The following is a 25,327-nucleotide window of genomic DNA, read 5'->3' as shown; positions in this document are numbered from 1 at the left end:
GTCATGTAGGTTGTACATCCATGATTACCACCACTCTGATGTACTGTGATACATCAGCACAGTATGAGGGGCAAATGCTAGATCTGTCATTTCCTGCACTTCAGGGGACACAGCAATAGGTGTTGTATATTTTTTCACTGATCAAATTTGTCTGAAATGTAATAATTGCGATACGGAAGCTGTTTCAATTAAAAAGGCATGTTGTATCTGGTCATTAATGATTTCAACCCATTGCTTATCCATCCTGTATGGAGCTTTGTCTTTTCCTGATGATGTATTCATCAGCTGGCTGGGAACTCTATGGGTTTTACACTGAGTCTTGTGAATGCTCAATAACTTTGAGACACAGATTCTTCCCAAAAGAGTTGAATAAGCAGATTTTATTGCTCGTGCACACGAGGGAGTGTCATCAGCCAGACTACTCTCTCTCCATGAAAACAACACATGTCTTATATACCTTTACAAACAAGACAGCTACGTGCTAAGATCTGTCTACGTAGCAAGTGTCCTGAAATATACATACAGAAAGATACAGAAAACCATTCATCCTATTATGGTCAGTTTATGTCAAAGACCATGTCTGCAGCCGAGATGATCAATCACTTCTGACCGCCCTCATTGTGGTTTTGAATAGACTTGGTCAGTTTCTTTTAACTTACTTGGATCAAGAAATAGCCAACCACCTGTCCACTCTTAACCTTTCATTGCAGATAGAGTCACACAGAAAAGGACACTCAGGGTTAACATAAAAATACCCGCTGAGAAGCTTTACAGCTCCTGCACACTTAAAGCTCGCTAGTAATATATAATATGAAGACGTATATATTTCCTCTTTACGGAATGATTTTAGTATTATATATTTTTATATATATATATATATATATATATATATATATATATATATATATATACACACGTTTAGTTTATTAAACAGTAAAATTTTTGGGCAGATTTCCCCGATCCTGATAAATCAATGTTTTATCAAGATGAATATGTCACATGGAAGCTAAGTCTGCCAGGAGAGCTTTTTTCACCTATAAAACAACCTATAAACCGTTGTGTGGTCTCTGTTTGCTGTTTTACACCAGGTACACAACATTTAATTGTAAAAGTAGGCCAAAACAGGATGTTGGCCGTCTAGCAGTGCCAAACTAATTAATCTAAATCAGAATCTCTGATTATGAATCTTTATTTTAACGCCAGGGGGTATGTTACAAGACACTGCTCCAAATTCACTGGCAGCGGGCTTTATGAATAAAAGGAGCACCATGCATTTAACTTAAATGGGAAAAGTAGGACACCGGCTTTCACACTGAGAATTACAATTTGCTAAGTTGGCAGTATGAACTGACCAAAAAAAAGGAAAAGATCATTTTTCCCGCTGGGAAGCAGATGAACCGATATTGACATATTTTTCTATCTTTGTGTGAATGGCTGGGTTTTACTTCGGAAACTTCTTGAAATTCACCACAAAGCACAGATTGTACCAAATCACCCATCACACTCTATTTAATATTATCACACCTCATTTGCTTCATTATAGCCTACGTTTATGGTTGCGCCATATTTCAAGCCAGTGTGTTGGAAACCTTCCTGCCAAAGAACTCATCCATAGTTGCAGTACTTTAAAGAAAAACGTAATACTCATTCACACACATACTCTTAGGGAGCTCTGTTATAGTTGTTATTCAAGTATGGAAATAAATTAAGTAGTATAGAAGTAATTAACAGTATTTTTACATAATTCATAGACACATGTAGACTGCCTTATTGTCATAACTGTGATCTTCCCATGGTAGGCTACTTGGAGCCCTCATCTCCTGGGGAATACCTTCACGTAGGGGCACGGCTAGCCCTAGATATCCTTTAATTGGATGGGACTAGACAGTCCGCAGGGGATGTAAGCAAAAAAATGGAAAGTGTATAGGCACAGCCAAACGCTTCAGAGAATGAAGAAACGGACTCAGAGACCCATAAGCAGGGCTTCACCCAGAGACTCCAAGTCAAACCTGGAGAGATCCTAGGTATGATTATTGTGCAAGCAACATGTTGCTCCAATGTTGAAACAAGTCATTCAGTACCCTTTGTTCTTTTTTATCATGTATTGCTTTTCAAATTGTAATACTGGTATTATTGTGTTATTACTGTTGACGACCCTGACAAAAGTGGTTTAGGCACATGCAATCTGTTCTTCAGTCTTAGTCGTTGTAATACTGGGGCGTAGTGCAGAAGGTATTTCAGGGGTTAATTTGGTGGTTGTAACAGGTAATCAAGAATCTGGTGTTGTTAACCCTGTCACTCCCACACTCTCCCCTCTGCCTCAGCCGGGCACAAAGCCCTCATCTGTGACAATGACAGATACAGTATGTTTAAATAAAAAACTAAGGATCAGCGTATTGTGAACTTTATAATACTATAAAATCATATTCTTTGCTAATCTGTGTCATTCCATAGCACACTGGACAAAACTGTGCACTCTTTGAGTTTGTAGTACAAATAATTCATTTATAATACTATTTGCTTTGTTCAGTTTTTTGCCTTACAATATTGCTATATGCAGCACTTAGCAAACCAGGTGTCAAATTGCTTTAGATGTAGCGTTCAGCACAAACTGAAAGCGTAAGCTAAAAATAGTTTAACTTTAAAAGAAATTATAATCTTGCCGCATCTTCGCATTCACAATATTCAGCGTTGTGTTGTCCTGATGGATCCAGAAACTCACGGGAGGGCTCGGTGCTACCATCTAATCAGAGCCTGTATTTTTAAGATGTTGGTTGCTGTAACTCATGACTCTGCAGCATATCCAATTATGTTAAGATGCAGAAATCATTAAATACAAATAAATAATTTGTAGTTGGTTTAGGTAAATCTGGATGGGGAAGTGAAAACTATTGAAGTTTGTTTATTATAGCGTGTGTCAAAAAGTAATCTATTACCACTTTCTTTATAACACAAGAAAGACTTTTTATTAGGAACATTTGGGGAATTGAAAAATTACATCTAACAGTTTACCTGGCTACAAATCGAAGACGATACTCCATAAACAGTTATTGTAAACGCTACGATATCCAAGAAAAATAAGATGATGTTGCCAAAAGCTATTTGAAGCCTATCATAAAGTGGCCCACCACCTAGCCATAGGGCATTATGGAGTTAAAGCTGATGATGCAAGCTTGCGAGGTGTCAGATCCTTCTAAAGAAAACATCACTCTGCCGGCTGTAAAACCTTTCCATGTCACTTGAATTAGCTCAGGCCCCTGCTAGGAAGTACTGTCGCTTTATAAGATGTGATTGATGAAGGAATGAAGATCGATAATCACATTGTTTGGCACAAGCAACAGCATAGTTATGTTTGGAGTGAAGGTGTTTAGTTTCATGAAAGAAAAGCTTAGCCTTTACAAAAATGATGTCATAACACGTGAACATGTAAACGGCTTAGGCCTGTTTTGGTATTGAGACTTAATGCGATTATCATGGAGTTAGGGTGAGTTAGTGGTGTTTTGTGCAGAAGAGAATAAAATTAAAAACATACGGGAAGATTGTAAAACATATAAAGAAAACGCTCTCTTTTCAAGAGACTTGGTGTATTGCTCCTCAACACAGGAGCATGGGATTGAAGAAGACAAGGCTTCTTCCACAACTGAGTTCATGCTCCATTAGATCATAAAAGCACTAACAACGTCATTTTTGCAAATACCTCGTAATGAAACAAGTTGAAAGAAACCTTAAAGGGGAACAAGCACTATGGCCGCATACTTGAGAGCAGAGTAAGTTTGTTCTGTCTGCAGCAGAATTAAAGAGGCAGACTAATGCGGGGCACGTGCAGAAGCGATGATGAATTGACTATACAGCCAAAATCTTCTGATAAACAAATGAGTCACATTAGATTTTTTGAAATGTAGCCAAGTAAGATCAGAAACATAACTAATGTGTCCAATGAGCTTACATATGAAACCATTGCACCCAGGTGTCCCTCTTTAGGCCCCAAATCCTTCTGTCTCTCTTTCCTCTCCCGATGTCTCTCACTTCTAGGAGCTGAGAATGTTTGTTTGTATGAGTGTATCAGTGATATACAGCCCTAAAAGCCACAATAATGAGAACAGAAACAACAGAAGATGGGTGTATAAATTAAAATTGTATAAATGAAATGCATTATTCTTCTCCTAAATGCCTAAACTATAGGTTGCAAAGTACCCTAAGACCGTTTCAGATGTTGGGAGGAATGTCATCCAAAATTTATACATATTAATAAGGGGTTAATAATTACACTTCTTGGATGACATCTTGGAAGATGACTCCATTGAGGAGTTAATAAAAGCTTATGTTTACTTTGGGTAGAAGGGAGATACATAACAAGGGCCTTCTTTGAATGCCTGCCACATTTTTTTTTTCTCAAGCTTTTGCATGTCGAGTAGATGGACTCATGTGGCCAATCTCATTTATCTGTCTAATATCTGTACATTTTACCACATACTGCACCACAACTGGTTCTTTCAACTGAATCCTTACTCGTTAAGAGACCTCTGCCTTAGAAAAGAGGGATTTATTGTGGAATTACAATGCCCAACATGCTTTCATAATTTCCGAACATTTCGTATCGGCCAAAAAAAAGGGACATTTATGCTTTAGGGGGTGGGACGGTTCTTCCTAATAGAGCTACACCTAGGACTCCGGGTGCCTGGAGCAGGGTTGGGGGTCTCATTCCACGCTGATGTCACATCTACTTCTCAAAGTGGAAAGGAACTCGGGAACATTGCTGCCAGTCAGCTCAAGCTCATCCCTCACGCTGCAGAGCCTGGGGCAGCTGCCTGTGTTACTGCGTGGAATTACAGCCCTTCTTCCAATCAAGGGACACTTGGGATGCATGTGCTTTGCTAGGGTATATATATATATATATTATTCTAGCATCGATGTATATGTTTGGTGTGCCCAGGGCGATACCGTTTACATGATTACATTTTTTGTTTACTATATATTTTGTGAAGTGTTTTTTCTTTCATTCCGGTATCAGTAACCTGCTGTTTTTATACAATGCCTGGCAAAAGTATACATTTTTGTTATGTTTTCACACTTATATATAATGCCTGACTGCTTTAGGCAATGTAACATATTTATATATACAATATTCCCCGGACAACAGATCCAAAAGGTAACAAGCAAGCAGTGTCTGTACTAACTTTCACAGAATATAAGTTACTTCTCACCTTACTGTTAAAGTCGACATTAAGAATCAATATTTAAACATGCATCTGTTTGATGAGAAAGGTGCCAATTTAAGATCCGGTTTTAATTAAACATATCACTCACATTAGTCTAATTTAGGATTTATTACAGATGTTCAGATATTGATTTGGAGCTAAAGTATTAACATTTTTTGTGACACTCAGAGGAGATTAATACAGCTCTCAATGTGATATATCCCATTGTTAGATACTTTTACTAGATCTTTTATTAAAGTTATAAGCATCTCTATACATGAAAAAGGATGATGGGGTTTGCGGACATAGATTTTGCTACATAGCATGATCTGCTCCCGATAAAGGAGAGACGTTGTTTTCAGCAGTTTAATTTCTTTGAAGCGCTTTAGTTTTATGATGTCAATGCGTTAAATTTGGATTAAGAGTGTTTATCTCCACTTCAAGATAAAGGATCAGTAAATTGGTATAGGGGGAGTTTGCATTTTTTTTTATTATCATTCTACTTACATTGGAAATCCAATGACATGGCCGTAAATAACAATTGTAACCATGATGCAACTTGCTTCTAGAAGAGACCACATACATATCTCAACATACTGTTTTATCTCTATTCTGTGGGCAAATTGGACTCCACACTTGGCAAGTGTCTGAAATGTTCTGTAAATAAACTTGGTGTATAAATATGTTGTAAGGAACGAGGAGCTACAATCAGATGAGAGAGTTGATACCATTGTATTAACGCCAAGGACTTGTTAAACCTCAGTTCATTGTTTAGGTATTTGCCCCTTACACGGAGTCCTGCGTTAAGCAGTTTATCCAGTGTTAATAACCCCAGTATAATCGCTTATCTTTGCATCAGGCCAGTTAAAGTTTGGTGATCTTCATCCTGCTGAAATGGCCAAAGAGACCATAGCGAGTCTACAGAGTCTTGGAATTTGACTAGTTACCAGCAGTAATTTGGTGAGGACTATCTTTTAGATTGATCAACTTATCATGAACGAATATGCATATTAGTACATGGGCTTTTGAAATAAATAAAAAAAGATTGTGAGTGTGTGTCCGTCCGTATGAATGCCCTTGGAGGGGTTCATAGTCTCCCTAGATTTTTTTTTTCTTCCCCCACATGCTGTGCCCATGATAAGAACACTAAGCATTTTGATATTATGTTTCCAAACTTTTAGTTATTTTGGTCTTTATCTTAATATTTACATTGTAAATATATGCATACACCTTTTTCAGTCTTGGTGGATGTTTAAAGTTTCCTCTTGTTGTCTGCCAATAGTATAGCCATATAATCGTATTAGAAACATTATCATAATCATGTATGTCATTCAGCTTTGCTTTACATTTTGTACATCCTAAATACTAAACATTATAGATAAGCATTATTATTTTGGTCATAGCATCTCATGTAAGCATCAGAGAATATTAAGGATATAAAACAAGAACGAATCCAGTTTCAACCTCTCAGGACTTATTGGGGAAGAATTATTCTGCACAGAACTGGAACATCAAGGCGTAAATCTGTGGAATAATAGCTTCTAAGTTTAATAGTCCATATGATATATCAGGCAATTGCAGGATTCATTTGAACTCCACTAATTGGAGATCAAAGGGGAAACTTTTTTCCTGCCAACACATTCTGTAAGCTTAGCTGGCACGTAAACTCACAAACAGACGTGTACATAAATCATTGGAGCAAAGTCAGACGTTTCATTAGAAAGTCTATATTCGGACGTCTTAATTACTATTTTATATTGCAACCTGCAAACCGCCTTATTGACAAAGGCTGTAAAAAAGCAATATCCACTAGTAATGGTGATATTATCTTAGTAATGACATCACACGATCTATAGGGTTGGATTTTATATACAGAACTGTCTGGAACACATTTTTGTATATATATATATATATATATATATATATATATATATATATACACACCGGTATATATATATATATATATATATATATATATATATATATATAGTATATCCAGTACCCTTTGTTTCAACCACCCCCGAGACAAATCTCTTAACACTAGAATTTAACACCCTTGCTCCGGGAGATATATCACCCTTCATGTGTTTTAATTCCTGCAAATTGTGCACAAGGATGAAATACAGTATCTCGCTCAGCTCATCTTCACCTAAGGGGGGGGGAAAAAAAAACCCTGCAGGTTATCAGAACATAAGTACAGCGACGTTCCAGATTTCCGCTCCCGATGACAGCGGGTGGCTTTAAGTAGGTAGACACCAATCTGGCTATTTTTGTTAGGACAATAAAGCAAAAGGTATTACTACTATGTTTGAATTTTATTTTAATAAAAAGTTTTTTTATTTGAACCTCCATTTTACCTTTAGGTTTCAACATAATAATAATAATAATAATAAAAAAAATACTCAAAGTAATTATTGACATGTTTCAAAAATCAATGGTTATAAACTGCTCCAGGAACACAGGAGGTACCGTATAATGTAATTAATGGTTATTGCGTACCACTTGTCTGCAAAGTACACATCACAAGGCCTACTGCATGTTTTATTTGTAAATATACATTTCATTTTCTGGTTTGTTTTAAAGCTCTATGCACACGTGGCTTTAGAATATAAATATAAGATTTTCTAAAATGACTTCCAAATAACTTTGCCAAAAATTATCTATATAGTAGCTTAGGAATCGCCTCAAAGTAAAGGGAATCTATCATCAAAATACACCTATTATTATGTTTGACGCAAAACAATATAAACGTCTGCGGTATATTTTTTTTTTCTCACAAACACCAGATTATATTTTCTGACAGTTTATTTTACCTAGAACTAAACCGATCCATGGTATGATAGTATTGCTCACAAAGTAACCCACGCACTAAACCGAGTCAGGGCTATCATCAAAATAAAAGCTTTCGGATTAATGAAATAAAATCTAGAGTCATGAGAGAGAATAAATTCTGGAATTGTATTTTCCATAATAGTCATCTACATGCCACTACCATGCATTTCGGAAGAAGTACATGACACAAAATACATTTTCATGATAGATCCCCTTTAAGGACAGTAGCACATTTCCCTTTAAGAACGCTACAAAACAATTAGTAGAAAAGGAACCATTAAAAGCTCTTACATTCATTTTTTTTAATCATTTTATTTTATATATAAACTTTCTGAAACACTTTTACATAAATTAACTCCTCTGAGACTAATATTTGATGTACAGTAAATTGTAATTCCTATAAAAATCCATAAACAACTTGTTTCACATAATTTACAAAAAAAAAAACAGATTCCTTTGCTGAAACTTGATGAGAATTCTACTTGCGACAGTTTTTTTTTTCACTTTTTGTTTTTCTCAAGGCAGACCATGTTAGCATTGTAAATTCTGTTATTAAAGTCGCACGGCTGTATAACTCACTTGTGCCAATGTTCTTTCGTAATGCAGCACGGTAAAAGCGGTTGAGCTGTCTATAAACAGTAATTTTGCTCCACGTTTCAAAATGAACAATGATATATACCACATCCTATGCAGAGAGAAAGAGAGAGAGAGAATCCAGAAACTACTCTTGTTAAGCAAAGGTCAACAATTCAGTAATAATCATCATCAGCAGCACTGTACCAATCAATTTAAATACAGTGCCTGGTTAAACATTTATACGAGCCTACTGCAAAATCTATAGGCTTTCCACTTCCAGTCCAAGTGCAGTGATATGCATATGTAAACATATTTTCTTAAAGCAGATCGACTGTTAAGGTCATTCATAAAAACAAATGGGTGGAGGAGCTTCGGACTGCGTGGTCGCTCCTCGGGAAGGCTCTCTCTTCGCAGAGTCCAACAGAGATTGTGCTACAGAAAGAATGTCTGAGCAAACGTGACGTTTAGGCTCAAATAGCAATGCAGCAAACAGTTTTTCTCCCTGGTAGAGGAAGCATATGGGTTGGGTCTCTTTGGCAGCCTCTACAAGGCCAGTGTGTTACCTTTTCCCTATTTCGCTTTGTCTGAGAAACTGTATATTGTTAGAGCTGTCCGCCAGCTCGGGGTATTGCTCCACAGAGAGTACATAGTACCCATCATATCCTTGTACTTTTCCAGCACTCAACAGCTGTCTCTTTTCTCCTTCAGTCCACAGCCTGGCGCCTTCTTCGCCGTCTCTCACCCTCTGTTGTTCCCTGGCCCAGGAATGGGAGAGCGCCCTTTGTCTCGCTTGCTCCAGGATACGCGCCTTCTCCTCATCGAGCGTCATGCCGTAACGTACATGAAGGGCCAGGGCGCCGTACTGCATTTCAACGTCTGCGAACCTGCGAGTTCTTCCGTTCACTACCGTAGTCGATTGGGAAACTGTCACGTTGATACCGTTTTCTAAGGTTTTGCGTCCGCTCGTCAGTCTTAAGGTTCCAAGGTCGCTCTCCGGTGTGGTGGCTTTGATGAAGTAATGCGTGTCTCTCCCCTCGATGGTAAAGTGTAAGTTCTCCAGGTAAAACGCGTTGTTGAGCACCGCCGCGACTTTGATGCAGTCCTCGTTTGCAATGTTCAGCGCGTTGGTGATGACTTTGCCTTGATTAACAGCCAGCATCACCCCCTTACCGATCAGAGATTTCACCGTCGCAAACCACAGCCACGACTTCTCCCCAAAGGACTTGTGTCTGTATATCTGGATCTCTGGCATTTTCCCCAGGGACAGGAAAGCTTTAGCCTGTCGTGCCACTTGTTGTTGGACTCCGGATATTGGCTAAAAAGAGAAGAAAAAAATAAATTACTAACATACTGCAAATCCTTCATTTAAAACAAATCGGATAAGCCAGTAAAGTATGGATATTGTGATGTTTTATGCACATTTTTATAGTCCCTACAACTAGACACATTCCTATATTTTACTTGCCTATTGGATGTCATCTTGACAGAAACAAAGCTGCATTTATGGTCCATAACTTTGAGTGATTACACATTTAAAATGCTGCAAACAAACTCTACTGCACTTTTTCATGCATCCCTCACCTCATTTATTTACAATAGTGCAAAGGTTTCATTCTGTATGAATATTTTAAATTGTAATACCTTCGATCAGCATCATAAATCATTTTAAAAGAGCTACTCGAGAAATGTGTGGAGCCATACTTTAGCCTAAGTGTGGATTCCGAAGAGAACCGGCAAGTAATTCACTATATCAGTATAATAAAACGTCCCGTATGAACAATTTCAAATTATATTTATACTCCTGATGTGACCTCACATGTCCCGGGTATAGCAGTGGGGTAGACGCAAGTCATTATTAAATTCTTGTTAATCTCCTATGCTTTGTCCTCAGCAATAGATGAGATGTGACCAGGGAATATTCAAATTCAGTATCCCTAATCAAGAAACGAGGAGGAAAACGCATGAAGATACCTAAAAACCCTTGCAGACCCAGGAAATAGGGGGTCTACCGAAAGCCTTTGTTACTCTAACAACCTACGTTAAAAAAGAAGAAAAGTTTCAGGAGCTGGAAAGTTGGTAAGCACCTTGTCTTAAATTAAAATGGACAGGTGTGATCAGTTATGATGCATCTGTGATGATGTCATCAAACAAAAATAGAGAACTATGGCAAGCCTGCGCTGTTTATGCGTTTGTATGCACAGATCCGCAGCGCTCTTCATCAGGGTCATGTCAGTGTTTTTAAAGACACGTTCAGATGAATGCATTGTTCCCGGGGAAATCGAGCACATTGGTTTTATTGTCAAAGTTTGATGGATAGTTCTCTCTCAATGGTACCAGTAGCCTGAAGCTAACGAAAAGCCCAACTGTCACTCTACTCATAGTCATTAACACATAATACATGTATCTGCTTGCCAATTAAGCTGACTGTCATTTACAAACTTGCAATTAAATCTAACTCTGATTTTTCATTTTTCAAGCAAGTGGAATGAAATCCACCTCTTTTGCCCACCGGCTTTTCCTTTTATAGAACCCGGCATGCAATTTTGTTACATTTAGCTGTAAAAATGACACACAAATGCCCTAGGAATGTGTGTAAATATGTTTACGGATGGATCGCTGTGTTCTTGGAAGAGTAATTCTGCTACAATGTACCAGGGCATAATAAGATGACTACATTTAATGAGGTCTCTTTAAAGCTATTATGTATGCATAATGCATGTACCTTGTATGAACACAAATGAAACCTTGATTATGGATGTCTATAATATCACTGTATTGTAAGTGTCACGCCGTACATGAAAGGAGCAAGAAACACTGTCCAAATGACTGAATTACTCTTTTCAGGGCCTTTGAACGTTTAAATTACCTTTCTGACTTTGCATTGTTTATCGGGACAGTTATCTGATTTACATGCAAACAGAGCAGATCTGGACAGTGGCGGAGATGGAGAAAATCGAGTCTTTAGCGGCTGATGATTCCATTTGTTGGGCCAGCATTGAAAAAGTTGTAGAGTGACATAAGAAATATGACTTTTCTATGTCAGCTCAATGAAAGCAGACTTTCCCGGAACTCCAGAAACAGAAATTTATTTTTATGTATTTCCGTAATGAAGAAGACCATTTTGTGTAAGACGTCATTGAAAGGCCTGGTCCAATATGCCTGTTTTTGTGTTAATAAATATAACCAAAATGCAAAAAACCCAAAGAGACGTCTTCAACATCTAAAATCTAATACCAGAAGGGGAGAGGGCAATATATTTTGTAGTCGGTAACCACCAAGCGACACAGAACAGGTTACACACAAGGTGCCAGCCCGGTATCTTGGTATCTATCAGGGAGTGGAGTCTGAGGAAAGGATATCGCCCGGTTACATATGCATCACATTTGCCAACCATTACGAGCTAGTTATACGGCATCTTGTTGTGTTCTTTAATCACAAATCCACGGAAAGGTGTGACTAAGGAAAATCAGTTGGAGATGTCACATGCGGCTCTCAGCAAGCTCTGTGCAAGTGCTAGGATATCGACAAAACGCAGCCGCTATACAACTAGAAAGTATACGAGGTGTTTGGAGGATTTCGAAATTTGTACCTTCCTGCATCACTGACTCATTTCATGATTAACATTTCACATTTCATGCGTGAAGAATGCAGATTTAACGCTCTGCTCTGACCCCTTTTCTATGACCAGGGAAAAATGTTTTAAATATCATTTCGTATTTATCTTTATTACTGAAAATGCGTTCATCCTTAAACAAGATATAAACTAGTATACATCTTCTCTCTCGCAGTTGTTCCTTTACTCTGATTTTTCTCTCTCTTTCCAAGTGATCAGAGTAAAATAAATCTTTTTAATGGACACTCTGGGCGTTTGTTTGTCGGCATGACTGGCTTTCAATTACACACTGGGCGATTTGCGCTATTTTGAACATCGCAAACCAAATGTAAGAATGTCAGTTTTGTACACAGTCTATGTGATTTCATTACTTGTCCCAGCTCACATAGTCTCTGTGTCTCGGTGGAACCCTTGGGAAAACAAAAATCCATTTTTAGAGTTTCCTTTACACATTAAAGGATTTTCAAGAAGGTTTTATGTTCTAGTTTGTGGGGTAAATTCTTTGCCTTTTAGAAAGAGACCCAATTTGGGTTCTAATATTTCAGAGGCCAGGGGAAAAAAACAGGGTTACTGGGTCATTTGCCCCAATTCTGTAATCTCTTGTTCAACAAGTATCTGCACATCTGATGCAGATATAGGGTCATAGCTGCTGATGACTATGGTGTTTCTGTTACATGGTACATGGATCTATTTTCCCAGGCATGTTATTTTGTTATTTTCTGGGAACACATTTGGGGCAGATCTGTTCTTCAACAAGGGACAGATCACAGCGTTCCTGCTTCTAACCCATCAGAGTGCCAAATAATGATACTATAGCCCAATGCCTTATGTCCATATACACAGAGAGGTATGGGCAGTTTTGGACCTTTGGAACCACCTACCCTCCATCCATGCAAAAGGTAAATGGAGTGGGGGTAGCAGTTTAGGAGGGGCCCCTAACATTAAGTTTTAGCTCCGGTAACTAATCTACATCTGAAAATTCCTTAGCTGAACTTGAAATAGATATTTGTATCAAAGTTTGTGCATCACAACTGACGCCTACTCTTTGTGTACCCAAACTGCAAATAAACAGGAAAACAAGCAGCACTTACTGGCACATCATCCCACTGCTGACTCTTCAGAAGCTCGTAGGAAGGTTCGGATAAATCAAATTTAGGGATGCGAAACCCAGGAATGGCATTGTGTAGGTGGAATCCGAAAGTCACCAGCCAGCTGTTAACATCTACAACAAGAAAACATCATTTATATGAGAACACTGAAGGCAGACAGGCGCATATGAACAGAACAGCGGTGTAACGCTAATTCCTAACCCCCTCCTTCCCATGGAAACACGTGCTGAGCAGTCCGTCTCCATGCACAGACCCTGTTTTAGACTTAAATGATCGTGTCTTGGAACACGTTATTGAATATTACAAGCATTTATGGAGCTCACAAACCCAATTTGGTGCAAAATATAAACCAGGTGTATGTTAATAATAAAATATTACATTAAGGGCCAACTTTTACAGCAAGAACCCTTGGGGGCCGCCAAGTACACAGGGTCTGCGGGGGGGAGGCTGTACTTCGCCCCTGGAACAGAAGTTAAAGGAAGAAAAATAGGAAAAAAATAGATGTGTGTTTTCAAATGCACCCTTCATTTAACATAAATGGTTAAACATTAACAGTTTAGGCTTCCTCGCCAGATGTAGAAACGTGCTGTTTTTCATATGAAGAGGGCAAATCCCCCACGGTAAATCACTAATTAGATGGGAGTGTATTATAGCCCCCTGCCACATTACACAAACTCGCCATTTGGAAAACACGCACATACATTTTGTTCTGACCAATCGACTTTTACACTGCTCTTAATACAAATTATTATTTCGTATAGACCGGGGACAAGTGTGGGCTCAGGTGCTTAAGGCTTAGTTCTGAGGATAAGTAAAATTTCAGGAGAGAGTCCCTGTTTACATAGCATTTTATTAAATGACCTTTTCTGGGGGTACAGAAATGGCCATGCCCAGCAGAAATGAATGAACCCCAATGTGAATTCCATTAAACTTTAGTAACTAATCTACTATTCATGGGGCTTATCCCAAAGAATGATGTACGCAAGTCTTTTAGATAAGACCTTTTCTTTCCTGAGCTCATCAGGAAATCGCAATCATTATGTAAATTGGCTCTAGCGCATGTTAAAGCAGGTCTTCTAAAACTCATCATATGCGCAGTCCCATCCAGCTAAAAAAAGAACTGTAGCGATAAATCTCCCGTTGTCTCCATATTCCGCATTATAAATATGGTGCCGTTTGCCAGTATTATCACACAACAGGAGTCAGTTTATAATCAGATCATTACAGCATTTGGAACAATTCAAACATTTAGTTACTAATATGATGATAAGCTCGTGGTAACTCGGAGCCAGCGCTGGGAGGAGGTTAATAACATTATGGAAGCAGGTAGATCACAACAGCAAATTTATATTTAACTTTTCAGACAATTAGCCACAGACACATTTCATCGGTTCCCTGGAAATCTAGGAGAGAACCCTCGTATATCATTTAAACTGTTGCCCGGGGCAACCTGTCTAAGGGGTTACGTTTAAACATCCAAATGTCATCTAGCCAGGATGATTAGTATGAAAGGAATGGCAGACTTATTAGTCATGGGAGAAGCTCGGATATCCAAAATAACTGAGCCCCGAAAAGCCAGGTTTGTTATGACTTCACTGGCGTCGATGGGCGGTCATATTCAAATGTTGGGAATAATTACCATGGCATACCGTTAACGCATTTTCTCTAGGTTAGCTACGATAGGAAGTAGTTTTTGTAATTTTACACTTTCTAAATGATAATTATGAACATATATACCTGATAGAACGTTCTTCATGTGGGTGTGCATGTGTGTGCGACTAAAGGTCTGAGTCTCGTACAACCTTGAAAAACATAACATGCAGGCTTTATTACCTGTGATGTAGTCCTTTATGTCATGGATTTTACTGACGGGGTTGTTGTTCTTGAACATGTATAGATTAAAAGGTGCTGGGTCTTTGCCAATCCTTTTCCATATATCAATATCAGGGGTAGTCCAACGTCCAGCTAGTATATCATAGTCTCTTTGTCCGAAGTGTATGAGTTTAGTGAGCGGATCATATAACCCTCCATGAAACCCTATTACAAGCTGGAAGTCAGGATTCGAGTCAAAATAGATCTCTCCGTAGGCGGTATACTGGATTTGTTTAAGCATAAGTCCATTGCTACTGAAAACTGCAAGGGGTGTCCCGGTGTTGTCCGAGGCGATATAAAATTCTTCCCCGCTGCTTACCTCCATGGCAAAAAGGTGACCCTGAAGGTCGTAATACAAACAGGTAATCTCAGAACTTGAATGATTATAGACGTGAGTTATCCTTGATGGATAGTTAAGCTCTGCATAGAAAAATTGCAGATGCTTCCCGAGGCTAGTTTTACTCGATATCCGGCGGCCGAGTCCATCATAACGGTATATTACGGTCCAGCCACTACCTTTGCTGTAAACTCTGGTGAGAAGACCCTTGGAGCTGTATTCAAAAATCTCTGTTCCTCTTTGCCGAAGGAATCCATCTTCATCAAGCCGGTACTGAACATCCCCTAGCCTTGTTATCCTGTCTCTCAAGTCGTAACGGAGCGGAGTTAATCTTGCGCTGTTGCCAGGGTTCAATAAATGAAGGTTCCCATTCAAGTCATAGTTGTAGCGCCACATAATTTTCTCATTTAGGTAAACTGTCTGGAGTTGTCCATCTACATCATACTCATAAGCATATTTGGTAGTATTTGCGAAGGGCCCGATTTTAATTTCCCGTTTTGTCACTCTCCCCATGTTGTCATACTGTATCGTTATCCAATACATCAGAGACCTTAGGATTTCATACTGGATCTCCTTGATTCGACCGTGAGCATCAAAATGTTTTGTGTACGTCATTACAGCCGTAGAGATGATTTGATTAATGTCATAGTATATGACACCAAACTTTCCAAACTGGTCTACTTTCCCAGATATATCATCAAACTGATACAGCTCAATAGGAAGTGGAGTTTCGTTGATCACCCCCTGCATGCTGGTAACCCTGAAGCTATTATCATAGCTGTAGTCAAATCTTGCATTTACCATGCCATCCTCGCTAAAACGGAATATCTGCCGATCAATCAAGGGGCCAATCTGACGATAGCGAATTGTGCAGATGAATCCATCACTTTGGAGGTTCACGGTTTTCAGGACACCCGCAGTCTCGTCGTAAGTAAAACTAACCCTTGTGCTATCGTACAGTATTTCAGAGACTTTGGTTTGGCGCCTGTATTTAAACAGAACCCGGCGACCGGTCCCCAGAAAAGCTGTTTGCAGTAGTTGCCCTTCTTCGTTGTAATCCATTATGACGGAGGCATTGCTTTCTGGGGGATTATATATGTTTCGGTAATAGCCAATGGAACGTATCGTCTGCATGGTGTGTCTGGCAACACTGGGCATTGTGACAGCAGACAGCCGGTCCAATAAATCATATTCAAAAATATACTGACGCTGACTGTGAAGGAGTAAGACCATGGTCTAAAAGAGAAACAAAATATATAATCTCAATGATTAATAATACAAACACACGGAATAATAAAGACTGATTCTCTACAAAGTATCATTTAGCTTTTTCACTCGCAATTTTTTTTTTCCTTTTAATTGAATCGTTCTTGACCCTGCGTGTTATTTGCAATTCTGTGCTTAATTTAGTGGATGCTTTATAGTGTCATTTCCTGCAATTAGCAGCGAGAGATTTATAATGTGTTGGTTGCTTTGATTGTGCCATTCTTTTGTCAAGTACAAACAGCCAAGAAGCAGATTGTCAATGGTTATGGGCGAGTCATATGTGATAACTGAGGCAGAAGTGATGTTCAACGGAGTGCCAATATTTCAACAGCATACAGGCTGTGCGGTGACTCTTTAATTAGGAGCTAATTCTAACTACATATACTGTGATAAAGGTGATACGGCTAACCAAGGATACCCACAGTAAGCCTTTTTCTTGTCAATATGTTATGGAATAAGCCACTTGTGCAGTGCCGACAGTTGTTTTTTTTTGTAAAAGTATAATGTTAGATGTATAATGAGCCACGTTCGTGTACATTTGTTTTTTTCTAAGCCTGCTCCATCCTACCCCCCCGCGGGACCACAAAGAGTGCCACGTGCAAAGCGAACACCAGAACAGCCTGACCAGAAGCCGGCCGCAGCTGCTTTCTAAAAGTTGAAAATGCCTTTTCATGCTGACAGGAGGCCGAGTCATAGACATTTTCCCTCTGTTCGTACAATCGCGGAGCATTTAAGCGTATCTTTGTGATCTTTGATATAATCAGTGAGATACCAATTGACTTGATTCAGCTGCATTTTAATTCCATTTGGACTTGATTACCAAGTTCACTCCTACCAACCAGTTTTAGCATTGATGGTTCCCCCCTAACTTTGGCACAGAATGGGATTTTAATCATCTGCCTCTTCTCAGCATGGTGAATTATGTTGAGTTGTGACAGATTGCAGATTCTGGAATCCTGAGGACATAAACTCGGTATGTTAATGTTTGTATACAGAGTTAATACCCTGGTAACTTAACACAATGCTGTACGGGGTGACCTGTACTTTCTATGGCTGTTTGTTGTTTACTCTTTCGCCACCTTAGGAGTAATATTCCCTAAATGGCTTTGCAAAAGTCTACTTAAAGTCAAACAATGTTAGGCTGGCAAATGGGGATACTTTGATTTTATTTATTTCTACTTAGCCAAGCATGTTTTTGCTGCTTTGAAACAGAAATGCAACCCTTCAAGAACAACACTGTATGATTTCAATATATAAACCAAGAACAATGGGAAATTGCTTTGAGTGTTATAAAATCATGGCATAAACTATGCATGAAGTAAAAGTTTAATAACGTATACATACAAAAACACACAAGTACATAAGTGAGTTTGGATTTTTATTTAACTGCACTAAGTCTCAACGTCGTGCTCATAAAAGCCTTTGTGCTGCTCCCATAGAGCTCTTTGCAGAGAATTAAACTATAGTTTCGCTTCTTCATGCATTTATTTGCCAGGACTCGTTGAATTCCGCCCTAACAAATAATTTAAAAGCCGCAATTAGCAATATTCAATAGTGTACTGCATCTTTCCAGCAGACACGTCGATTAACTAGAGAACTCAAAGAAGATACTTAACAAAATATACAGATGTGGCCAGAGTTAACATTGTTATTTATCATGACTCCTTAAAAAAATGGGGAATCTTCAGTTCAAGTCAATTCAAAGTCTTTGTTAGATCAAGATGGCAGAAAATGGTAAGGTTCCTTGGACATGCCAGCTTCCAAAAAGCCTTTTTTTTACTGGCAGTCCCCAATCTTCACCTAATTTGCACAATTTTACTCCTGAAACTGTCAGCATCAGGAGGAAGGGTAAGAAGAAACAGCTGAGCTTAGTACAAGGGAGCTGGTAATTGGTTAATCTAGTTTCATCTGTATCTCTAATGACAAGCTGCCAACGATGATTATAAATCAAATGATTTCATATGCCATGTTTTGTCGGCAGCTCACCTTTTCTAGGTATGTGTAGCTCCAACTTTTTCCATCAGAGAACATCCTGGATACAATCCGTCCCTGTCCGTCATAATCTACCTTCTCACTGGTGGTGCCACGTTGAATTCCGGCGACTTGGCCAGTAGATGAGTAGGTGACATTTACGGCCATTAGCTTACTGCTTGGGAACCAAAGGGTAGGGTGCCCGGAGGAATCGTAAACAATCCTCAGGAGGAACTTCCTGTGATCGTCATAGATCTTTTCTGTCTTTGTGGTTCGATCATAGTCGACTGAGAGAAGGTTTCTCCCGTTTACCTTTTATGACAAAACAGTTCCAGAAAAAAAAGGTCAGTTAATAACTTCTCAAAGTATCAGCTTTTTGTTTAGAAAGCATTTATGATGATTGATTTGCTTTGCCGGTAAATGAATTTCGCAACTACTTGGTATAACTGTAAGGCATTAGACTAACTGTTGTTTGAAAAGGCTTCATTAAACATAGAGACAGTCTGGCATTTCTATAACCTTATCTAATCTGAGATCTTTGGAACTAGGTCAGAAAGAAAGAAAGAAAGAAAGAAAGAAAGAAAGAAAGAAAAAGAAAGAAAATTTTAAAAACAGGGAATGAAGGAAATGGAAAATGGAAGCAATGATAGTACAGAAAGAGAAACAAGACTAATGTTAAATATTTATTTACTAGTGGTACCCGAGTAGACCCACAACACATAGAACTCAGCAACGAGTTAACTATGATGTACACTAAAGATCTTGCAGAGTTGACGGTGCTACATCAGCAGTAGCATCTGATGGAACCAAATAATATTACCATCGATAATGCTGGATAATAAAAAACAACTCTGTCACACAATATTGATGCACTGATATTGCTCAAATATTTGGGTTTGGAATTAAATGTATAGGCAATTTATTTTCTTTTTGAATGGACGCCTACTAATAAAGTGTGGGATGTACGTGCTATTTATTTTTCACAGGATTAGTGGCTGAATCGCTTTTCCAAGGTCGGCAGAGTCTGAAAATCTATACAGCTGCTCTTCCCCTAGATACAGCACCTCGGCGTGTTTTGAAAGGCCTGTAAATAGTGCAGCCGTGATTTGTATTGTAAATTTTTCAGCATCTCTATTGATCCATTGGCAAACCATATAAAAAATTAAACCATAAATCTTCTTCAGATGTAAAGATTATGGATCAAAATTCATAAAGTGATGATTGATAAGGGTCATTTAAATAAACCACTGCAAGATCTTCAGATCATGTCATTCACTATATATCTTCCAACCCTATAAGGGAAGCAAGATCTACTATACACTGCTTTGTGTAACCAGTATTGCAGGGAAGGGTGCTACAATTGTTCATACAAATTTCAGTGTAAATAAACCAAAAAAATTTTGGTCAAATTACATTACGCATGTAGGCATTACAAATTGCACTCAGCCCATTCCACCAAGCAAGACAAACCCAAAATAATACGAACCGCAAACATTGCCCTTCGTTACAGTAAAGACTGTTCCTTACCCTGAGCTTCCGACCAAACACATTGACCTTTCCCTGAGCTTGCTCTTTCCGGAATCTCCATTCTACGAGGTTGTGGCCATTGTCCCCTGGAAGGGTCATGTTTCTTTTTGCCACTGTTGGATTGGCAGGTCCTGCTAGAATGTGCGGCTCTGTTTGGAAGTGAGAGTCCATTCCATTGCCGTAGATAATTCTTATAGAACCATCATACCCAACTTGATAGCTGTTTCTTAACTGATCTGGTAAACAAAACAAATTACGGAATATAGTAAGTAGTGCGTGAAGGAAAGTTGCTACAATTTTTGCATATCAGAGGCATAATTACACTCTATGGAACATGTAAAGTATTGGGTTTGGGTGTTTTAGACCGACGTGGAATAAAACTTTCCTTTACAGTATCCGTATATTACTATAATGAACATATCGCTCATGCTGTGTGGATTATGAACGTTCTGCCCAAGTCATGGCCAAAGGCATCTCCACTGCGCTGTGCAAGCCACAGTTCACAGTGCTCAGCAAGAGTACCAAATGAGAAGCTGCTACAGAGGGTTATTATTTTTAAGATGTCATTACCCCTGCAGACTGTGGTCTATTTATCATTCAGCAGCATAGGTTTGAGGCCTGGAGCTTCTTAAATCAATTGAACGCATGTTTTTATCAGTCAGACTGAGAACAGTACAAAAACTCTGGAGCATCGACATTTCTGAATTCTATACTCTGTGAGTGGATCCAGCTGAAGAGACTATGCAAGAAGTAATATTTTCTATACGAAAGGTTGAAAACAACTTGTTTATAACATTTCCAAACCATATTTCATTTGGAAGGGAACTCACAAGTAGAAACTAATTAAAAGCCCAGTTAAATGCTCTGACTAGGCTTCCTAAATTCTACAGATGCTGCAGACTCTTAACATTTAGAAAGCCCCTTGGCAGCGGCGGAAAGATTAAATGTTTCTGTTGTATATTTTCTGTCTTCCTATCTCTCAAAATGCTTTCATTCTGTTTAGCTTAATATATTGACAAACTTCCTTTGTAAACTTTTCTTTGTTGTCGGACTCGCCGCCATTAGCGTGCAGTAGATAAATGTCGGTCAGACAAATTATATCAGAATGAGAGTCAACAAGGTGCAATATTTCAGCAAACAGGATTCATTTTGGAAACTTTCCATGTATGTCTGTGTGTATACATACAGTATATATACACTGTCTGTGTGTATGTATATTATATATATATATATATATATATATATAATATGTATATTATATATATATATATAATATACATACACACAGACAGTATATATATGTATATTATATATATATTATATATATACAAAAAGTCATTTCCGTTGGAGTCGTTTCCTGGGATGATGATTTATTTACTGCATTAAATGTATATTTTCCATTTATGCCATTGAAAACGTATCTATGTTGTGCTCTTGTTGGTGCCCGATGTATGCTGAAATACTGTAAGTAGTTACCTTGGACCATTGTGTAAAAGGAATCAATAGAAGATAAGTTGGAAGTAATGCTGACGTCTTCCTCTCGACTTGATGACTCTATATCTACTGTGATGGCCTTGTCCATTTCTCCGTGGAGATTTGTAACAACTCCGGTTGGGAAAGTTACGTTGGTGAGGCGACCTTCACTGTCATAACTGAAACAAAGAAATCCATTAGGATGAATGCTGTCATGTCTCTAAAAAATATACAAACTAACATTCACACCACGTTTTCTACAGTCTAGTTTAAAATAGATTGTGTAAAATGCAATAATTTTGAATTAATCCAGATATATTTCAACTGAATTTAGGTTAAAAGGCAGAATCCCCAATGGTGAAAAATTCCTTCCCAACTCCAAAATGCTGATTTCTCCCTGGATCAACAAGTTATTACTGATTCTTTCCATATAACAAATTTTATCCCTGTATATTCTTCTTTGCTAAAAAAATCCACCTTGTCCATATAAGGCATTTATTGAATTTTATAGTGCAACCTCTGTTTTTACTATAAATGACCACTTTTGTTTGTTAACGATATTCAAATGTAAAAATACATTCACATGTTTTAATTCAGCCAAGATAAGTTAGTCATATTTACAAAATGCGTGTTCGGAAAGGAGATGTTCTATCAGTTTTCTTTCAGTTGCTTGACTTCAGTAATTATTTCTGTTATTAACTTAAGCGCAAATTGGCAAGGATCACTTGCTCTGTAAAAAGCTCATTAGTGTATAATTTACAAAAATGTACAGTACAATTACTGCCATCCTTTTTAAAGACTTGCATTCCAATATGTACACAGCGAACCTTTGCCTCTTCCTTTCGCAAGACAAAAAAACATTGTTGCATCTTTGATTTGCTACTAAATCATTTGGCACACACGTAACCAATGAAAACTCTGCATAATGCACAATTAAATCAGCAAATTATCCGTGAATGACATTTCACTGATTCACACATTATGCAGGGTCATCATATTCCTTCCTATAAGAGAAGTCAACAAGGGTTGGCCTTTCATTATGGACAGGCAAGTTGGTTGAGTGGAAATCACCTAATTCACAAACTTACTTGACCAGAGCTGGCTGTATGTATTATGAAGTTCATCCTATGTAGGGGTAAAAGTATGGCGTCCAAGGCCAGCCCCACCACACAGCTTACCTAGGAAGCTGCCAAGGACGCAAGGCTGGAGAAGATGCCAGTTGGGTTGCTGTGGACCACCAAGAGAGTGCATAGGCATGACTAGTGTATAAAACAACGGCAAATTGGAGAGGGGTATGTACAAATGCCTATAGCTGGACTTCCTGAAGCACATTCTTAGCCAATAGTTATTGGGGAAACAAATTAAAGCAACATTGTTACCCTTTAGCGTGCGCCAAATAATCCCGGCCATCTAAAAGCCACGCAGACTCTCTGTTGAACAATGCAAATAACTGGACGTAGGATGAGTTTTGCTGAAGAGGAAATTGCTCAAAATCGAAATTAAAGATTCACCCAAAATAGTTTCCAGCCTTTGTTTAATTGAAATGGCAAATAGCTTGTTTGCTAGCTTGCCATTCAAGTTCCGGTAACTCGCCATTAAAAACGGCTAATCAAAAAAACAACAGCTCCTTAATGAAGGCGAACAGCTGTGGCTGCGACAATGCATTGGCTTAGTCAGAGAGGAGTTTTTAGCTTATTCATTAAGAATTACAGTGTTCCGCTGACCTCCTTACACTATCATTGATTCACTCCTCCTCCATGCTTCCTTTGCATTATACTGCCTTCCTGACTGATCAGGGGAGAAGATGAAGATGATGATGTGAAAGTGTAATGTTGTGAGGTGAGCCAAGTGATATTAAGATAAGGTGCTAGCTTTGCCGAAAGCTTTGAGAAAATAATAAGCAACCGAAACAGAACAGCAAGGAGACCGGATCCAGCTTAACACAAAGGAATCGCTTCACAGAAGATGAATTCACGAAATATACATACATTCAAACGTTATACAACCAACTGATCGGAAGAAGTAGAATCAAATTCAGTGATATTTTATTTATAATATCCAACATTCAGAACTGGGATTGTATTCATTGTTTTGCTAAAAAAATGCCAGTTGTCTTTTAAGCAGCTGGACAATTTGCACAAGTCAGATCAGCCCTACAAAATGACCATCATGAATTGGTGGAAACCAACAGAATCGATTAAGGATTGCATTATATGCTCTATTCAGATGTGAACTGAGCTCAGCTCTGTTTCTTTAGTTAAACTGCGGGGCACGGAGCTTTGGACAAGACAGTAACAGTATGGTGGCATGGATCAGGCTCTGCCCACGGTGTGGGTGTCCAATCTTCTATCCGTATCTTTGTTTCCCATCAAACAGAAAACCATTCCGAAGCAATGGTATACAGGAAGCATAAATATCAAGAAAGAAGAAAAAAAAATATGCAAAGAACACTGCTTTTCCATAACCATATACTTCTCTGCTCAAAGCTACTGTCCCCAGTATGAGTTATACCTCATCAGATGGGAGAAAACCATTTTATCGCTGCCAATAATAATACTAATGATAATAATAATATTGAAAGAAATCCATGATTAATTATTAGAACATCAAGTTGCCACCTTTCTGGGTTTCCATGAAAAGAGTGAACTAGAATGTTAAGTCTGTAGTTACACCGTGTAGCCTAGACTAATCCATAATTAAGTCAAAACAGCACATTTACTGGCATGTTTAAAAATTCCCAGACACTAGTGGATGGATACATAAATAACTCATATAATCTATTGCATATTCACAAGTGGGACACGGGATTGTCAGTACAGATCTTGATAAAGCTGAGCAAAGCAGCTCAGCTAAAGTAAATATCAAAATCCCGAGGCACGATTCGAACACAAATCAATGTTCGTCCGTTGATAAGTAACTCCAGCTGACTGGCAGCTCAGCTGGGCTCTGATTACGGATTTTCCTCCCTGCTATCCGATCTAATGTGTGAGTGAAAACTCACTCGGCGAAATGCCTAATAACACAAGTTACACCGGGTGTTATCAAACCCACTGGTAATACTGACATTTGTTTTATGCAGTGTTTTTTTATGACAATATTTATTATATTGTAATATTTAATATTTTAGCAAGACATTCAATTTTTTACGTATGTTCTTCCCGGCGTTTGAGGGCTGTGAGGGAGCAGGCAGTAGAAGAGTTGTTCTGAGCCAAAAAAGGGTAAGTATGTTACTGTGTATGTGAGCGTATGTTAGTGTGTGTGTAAGTACCGGTATGTTAGAGTATCGCTGTGTGCCATAGTATGTGAGGAGTGGAAAGACAAACAGAAGGAGTGGGACTATCCCATCTAATGAGGGACACTTAAAGCTATGGTACTATGTTAGATCAGCATGGAGGATATTAACAGTCTGTATGCTATGGGATAGTAGATAGATTACTATAGATTATATTTATATTTTTCCCATTCATTGTTGGTGAACTGTGCAGTCATTTCTGGGGGGCTCTTGAGCATGCAACAATCAATGTTGCAAGGGTTGCAACTGCGACCAGGCCTA

The 25,327-nt window shown here is 38.5% G+C and overlaps 1 protein-coding gene across 8 annotated transcripts in view; it reads right to left on the bottom strand.

The window, feature by feature from the left end:
* Positions 1-9,165: 9,165 nt before the first annotated feature.
* LOC149285553 (teneurin-3-like) overlaps positions 9,166-25,327 on the bottom strand; it is a 328,960-nt gene continuing 312,798 nt past the window's right edge. For all 8 annotated transcript variants that reach the window (XM_089495196.1, XM_089495197.1, XM_089495199.1 and 5 more), the window contains 6 exons: positions 21,778-21,953; positions 20,302-20,537; positions 18,790-19,086; positions 15,162-16,773; positions 13,311-13,441; positions 9,166-9,921 (listed from right to left, as the gene is read on the bottom strand). In XM_089495196.1, coding sequence (XP_089351322.1) covers positions 9,166-9,921; positions 13,311-13,441; positions 15,162-16,773; positions 18,790-19,086; positions 20,302-20,537; positions 21,778-21,953 — 3,208 coding nt within the window. The remainder of the gene's footprint in view (positions 9,922-13,310; positions 13,442-15,161; positions 16,774-18,789; positions 19,087-20,301; positions 20,538-21,777; positions 21,954-25,327) is intronic.

The sequence above is a fragment of the Sceloporus occidentalis genome, unplaced genomic scaffold (assembly GCF_023333645.1).
Source record: "Sceloporus occidentalis isolate IW3139 unplaced genomic scaffold, rSceOcc1.0.p SCAF_77, whole genome shotgun sequence".
In the NCBI taxonomy this organism is placed as follows: domain Eukaryota; kingdom Metazoa; phylum Chordata; class Lepidosauria; order Squamata; family Phrynosomatidae; genus Sceloporus; species Sceloporus occidentalis.
This window is presented reverse-complemented; position numbering and strand designations above follow the sequence as displayed.